This window comes from Rhyacophila brunnea, unplaced genomic scaffold (assembly GCF_057557595.1).
Source record: "Rhyacophila brunnea isolate RB1 unplaced genomic scaffold, BYU_Rbru_1.0 scaffold_18, whole genome shotgun sequence".
Lineage (NCBI taxonomy): Eukaryota > Metazoa > Arthropoda > Insecta > Trichoptera > Rhyacophilidae > Rhyacophila > Rhyacophila brunnea.
In genome coordinates, this window is record NW_028232837.1 from 8,139,871 (window position 1) to 8,145,870 (window position 6,000).

Sequence of the window (6,000 nt, forward strand, 5' to 3'; positions counted from 1 at the left end):
TATTCAAAGTATGTGTAGCTTTTTTTATTGTAAGAAATTTTTATTATCTCCATGGAATCTCTTCTCAAAAGTTACATTAAACGCATTCTTATGGATTGCCAGTAAGTTTTGTATGAGTTATCTTAAATCAATACCTACTTTCTACAAATTTTAAATGATTTAACTGAAACAAAACGAACAGTGCATAGTAGGCCGTTTCACTTATTACTGACCACTGAATCCTTCAATTAAATTATTAATTAGTCATTAATTGTTACTACAAAATAATGAATTAATATTGCATTTTTTACGCGTGTTGTGAATGGTATTTGGCTGCGGGCGAAACACACTGAAGGATGAGCCTCTGCATATATAAAAATACAAGACAAGTCGACTATTTAACAACAAAAGTTTCTACAACTGCGATGCTTGAGTGGTTGAACTGAGGTATTGATCGTGTCAATAGTCGGACTATTTGAAAGACTTACAATTTAATTGAATTGTACGTTTATTTAGCCATTTTTTACAATGAAAGAAAAGGTCTCTTTCGCATAACTTCAAGTGTAGTGTGATCTACTATCCATACTTACCCCCAAAGGTTGATAAGTCTCGAAGTCATGTAATGGAGTATAATTGCAATTTGATAGTTTAACATGCCCTCTAAAATCAGGCATAATTCTAATTTATTTGTGCTTTATGTGCTTATATATTGGATGGCCCTATTTTTTTAACATACATTTTATATATACCTAGATACCTACATAAACTCTAAATATCTAAATTATCGACTTACCTACTTTTTGCAGCAACCCCATGAAATGATAATATAAATTATATTAAATTCTATTATGTTTAAGTCGATAGCTTTCGGTTGTAACACCATTATCAAGACTACAACAATAAACGACTTCTTTACGCTTAAGTATACAACTTATGTACTCATATAATGGAACGAATTAATGATCTCTCTTCCTCACCCTGTGACTATTCAAGAATAATACTTACTTACTTGGACACCGTATTAGTTTAAAACAATTATTTTACTTTCAAAAATTTTAGCTTAATATTATATACTAATATAATATTAAAGCTTCCTCTTCAAATTTTCAATGAAATCTTATAGTCCAACTAACGTACACGTATTTTACATTTTCACGACTCAATTCCTGTAGGCCTAATGTTGCGACCGGTCAAGATTCATTCCACGATCGACTTGGACGTTCCCAGCACAACTTTAATAGACGCTTCGCTTCCCGTTCGTTACGCAAGTTATATACCCGATAGGGTGTGGAGACATGACGGATGTTGAAGGGAACGGATATGTACATTTCGGTGTCTCCGATCTCTCCAAATGATAAGCAAATACGCAAACAGAAGCTACTAGCTACGGCCGCCATGTTTTCTATTTATCCAGAGGGCTGTATGGATATTCCTGTTTGCCGTGTCAATTTGCCTTGCTTATTTAACCATGCCTTTGTTCCCGAATCACAAAATGAATCTACTGCGTTGCATACAGAAATACAATATATTTTTATTTAACTCAATTAGTAGCTAAATTACGGTTAATTTAACTCAAAAACGTTACATAAAAACTTTTATATACTCGTAGAGAAAAAGCTTAGTTATAGTATATCGTAAGTGAAAAAACACTATGATTAAAACAGTTAATTAAATAAGATGTAAGTCAATTCGAATTTCATATTTATTTAAAGAATAACTTACATTATTTTTACTCAAATTACTATTCACATAGCCGCAAGCTTTTTAACACAACTTTATATTGTACTCGAATAGTCATTTTCATATATTTTTTTATTTACTGTGAAAATATTTGCAAGATATGCCACGAAATTTAAATTTATTATAAATATATGATACTGTTTTATTAATAAGTAAATATATTGGCATCTGTGAATATGATCCATGTTCAACCTGTGTCAAAACGATGTATCTAATTTATAGTATGCATATCGTCACCTAAATTCGCATAGCTTGTAACTCCATATTAATCAACTTTTCAGGACAATGAAAAACTGTTTTGAAAGAACATGGATAGGTTTAGGAAAATTTTGAAAAAACGCTATTAGTATTTCAATGTTATAAATGAGTAAATCTAGTTATTTTTACCAAATATATTATGCATTATTAGGAGATCATAAAGTACGATATATAAAATAATGGATTATCAAATTTTAACTGACCGAATATTTTAAGGGTTTTTTTTTAAATATAATTAATCCTTTTTTCGTATGTATATATGATATGTCCCACATATTGAACAATCAATGTCTACATATTCAGGGCTCGAAATGGACCGGAGCACACCGGAGCTCATCCCCGATTCATGAAATCGCCGAAATCATTGCTTGTCGTGAAAAAAAATATTTGACCAGCAGAGCTAGGTAGTCATAATCATATTCATCAGCCTGAATCTATCCACTGCTGGATGAAGCCCTCTTTAAGCTGCTTCCACTTCTCTCGGTCCTGTACATGACGTTGCCACGTACTTCTGCAGAACTTTATCATTTCATCGATCCAGCGGCCTCTAGGTCTACCTTGCGGACGTTTTGTACTTCTTGGATACCACTGGATGACTAGATTTGTCCAACAATTGTCTCTTCTTCGAGCTATGTGTCCAGCCCATCTCCATTTAAGGCTTTTAATAAACTCTATTATATCGCAAACCCTTGTCTGCTTCCCTATCCACTCATTCCTCTTTTTGTCCTTTCGCGTTATGCCCAGCATGCACCTCTCCATACCACGTTGTGCTACTCTCAGTTTCTGGATCTCTCTTTTACTTAGGGTCCATGTTTCACACGCATATGTGATCACGGGAAGCACACACTGGTTGAACACTTTGCGCTTTAAGCACAGTGTAAGGTCACTTTTGAAGACATTATTCAGGCGGCCAAAAGCACTCCAGCGGGTCTATTCTATACAAAAGGCTGCTTTCGTCCGCGAAAACCGCTAACTAGGGTATGTTTGTATCGAATTATTAACACGTATTGTAACAATTACAATTAGCTGGTATTAATTGTTGCAATAAATGCTATATTTTAACTGCATGCCCCTTGCCTGTGCTAAAATTTAGAGCATGAGCGATAGAGAGAGAGAGCGAGAGAGAAACAGTTTCAACTGATTAACTGATTACAATACAATTACAATTATAAAATTCAATATAAAATGTATGTAACAAATACTAACACATTATCACGTTAGCACGTTAGCGGTTGATAGTCGCCTTTTGTATAGAATAGACCCGCAGTAATCATAATAAAATTAGATAAATATGTTATTACTTTCGTAAAGTTTCAAGCGCTGCACATATTGTGGTAAACGCTCTTTCTATTTTTCTCATTTTGTGTATGCAAATCATAAACATGTCTTATCAGTAAATTTTGTACATTTTTTTGCATAGAAAAATGAGCTCGTAAAATTATTATGCCGCGATAAAAAGAATGTAATTATTGTAATATGAATATTCTTACAAAATTTTGGTGCCTAATAGCATATACTACAGATATATTGTTAGCTTCGAGAAAAAGCAGCATATAAGAATATTTTTCCTCAATAAGGGCTTATGTTACATTTTTTTTATCCAATCTCATTTTTCACATAACCACAGTATAATGTGTAATAATACTATGGGATCCTTCAACGAATTCACATTAAAAAAAAAAACAAATTTAACTTGTCGACTAGGTGCCTCTAGTATTATAGACTTATAGAGCATTCGCGTTAAATGTGGTATTTATCGTGTTCTGTATATATCCACATTTTTACTTTAGGTATTTCATAGGCCGAACGCCAAGATTCGATTTATTATAAACCCCTAAGTATATGTTAATGTAACACAGTTATTTAATAGTATGCGTATACATTATTATGTATATTTAATAGCATCCCTTCAACCATAAGTCACCGCACGCAACTGATATAAATAGTTTTTTATTAAATGTTAAAAATAATCGAAAAAAGAAACAAGTTTCAGGAATTTTAAAAATAATGCGACGATAAAATATCACTTCATTTCGGTGATGTGCGGAAGATACATGTTTTCGTCAAGATAATGAATGAATCGAGCGATTCAAATTTGTAGTGGCATCGTAATATATATTATAAACTACTAATTATGCCCCCCACATCCTGAAACGGTCCCCCAACCTATCGCTAAGGTTAAGGGCAGTGTAATGTTTTACAGTGATATTCCCCAAATGCTATTCCGTGTAAAATAACGGATTTTCCGTGTATTTTTAGCGACTTTTGGTATATTTAAATAAATCCACTTGAATTGTCGGCATTCGGCATCATATTATGAAGCACTGATGGCGACCCCTTTTTGCAATAGCCATGTAACATGCGACACTTCGTCATATTGAATAAATACCTATTTTTATTAGTCAACAAACACACTAAAAAATTGTAAAATAAAATTCTACTCATGAAATTGTGCCGCAGGCGACTTTTTTTAACTATTAGGGCAAATTTGTGGTGCGTGTTTTTCTCACTTAACTGGTCAACCCGCCACACCTAGAGCCCTGTCTGCCTCCCCTTACATGGGGCCTATGTGACTAATATTGAGTCACTGACAAACGCATGCGAGGTTATAGCGTATATATTGACATCTTACCTGTATCAGTTGGCAGGACCGATCCTATCCGGTTTGCGAGGCCCCTCACTCCAGCAGCCAGCTTTTGCGGCGAAGCACCCAACAGGGCGCCCTGGAGCCTTCCAAAGGCTAAGCCTTGAGTGCCCGGCGAGGCCTCCGTACTCTCCGCTCGGTCCAGCTTTCTTTCTATTCAATACAGCCTCCTTCAAAGACCCTCCCTTAAATATCTCAGATCAGATGACAGTTGATACAAATTGAATTCTTTCTTCGATTAGTTGATAATAACTTTGCTTCTGTATTGAATATATTTCGTATATCCCTTTACTTCTTTCTTCCAGTTGAACTGTTTCTTCTTTTTATATTCAATTGAAGATTTTCTCCGATGAAATCGTGTCGACTTGTTTTACTTATATTGAAGATATTATATTATCACACTTTTTAAATGTTTGGTGGTTAATAATATAGGCATTTTTTGGTTGTTTTGTTACTTTTTGATATGTATTTGATATATATTATGTATGTTTGGTGTAATGACCGCTGTTATCTATGTATTATATAAACAATAAAATTAAATATAGATTTATTTATTAAATACACGTGTTTACTGATAACTCATTACTTATATAAAGATTTAATGTTTTCAAACAATATCGATGTGCTGAGAATTAAATGTATACAACTAAGTACTGGTGACTAAGTCTACTAAATATACTTAACTTATATAATATGCGATTGTACAATCTATAAATGATGTATTAATAATGATGATGTATTAATAATCAATAAAAATATTTATGTTTTAGTTTTTGAGGGATGACAAGGCAAGCTAAAATATTTATATTAAATGATATTTGATAAAATATTTTATATCTTTTCATACAAATAAAGAAATTATAGATTTAAATGTTTCACACATACACACACATCAGTGACGAAGGGTGGAAGTAGGCTGTTAAGATTCTATATAAATAGTGTACAATAAACTTTGTCAGTCATAGATAGTCAGATGGTGTAGGTTAGGTTAGGTTAGGTTATGTCAGTGACGAAGGGTGGAAGTAGGCTGTTAAGATTCTATATAAATAGTCTACAATAAACTTTGTCAGTCATAGATAGTCAGATGGTGTAGGTTAGTTTTTAAAATTCAATCAAACCTTGCCTAAACCAAATCTTCATGGTGGAGATGCAAGATGCAACAAAAATAATATACACTTTTTATAATAGACTAAACATATTTTATAGATTTTTTGACTCCTATCTATTATAGTCTGATACTATTTATGTCATATCTTAACAGCCTACCTCCGCCCTTCGCCACTGACATATCGTCACCGCTCAGGCAAAAGTCACCAACTCTGAAAATGGCAGTTTTGAGTTGAGTATGTCACCTGAAGCGTAAAATTGTGTTCTTTAAG

The 6,000-nt window shown here is 33.2% G+C and overlaps 1 protein-coding gene across 1 annotated transcript in view; it reads right to left on the bottom strand.

Annotated features, from left to right (window-relative positions):
• Positions 1-4,778, bottom strand: part of ChAT (Choline acetyltransferase) — a gene marked incomplete at its 5' end in the record, with an annotated part of 165,286 nt that extends 160,508 nt beyond the window's left edge. The window contains one exon of the mRNA XM_085945614.1: positions 4,610-4,778. Within this exon, the coding sequence (XP_085801740.1) occupies positions 4,610-4,778 (169 nt within the window). The remainder of the gene's footprint in view (positions 1-4,609) is intronic.
• Positions 4,779-6,000: the final 1,222 nt, after the last annotated feature.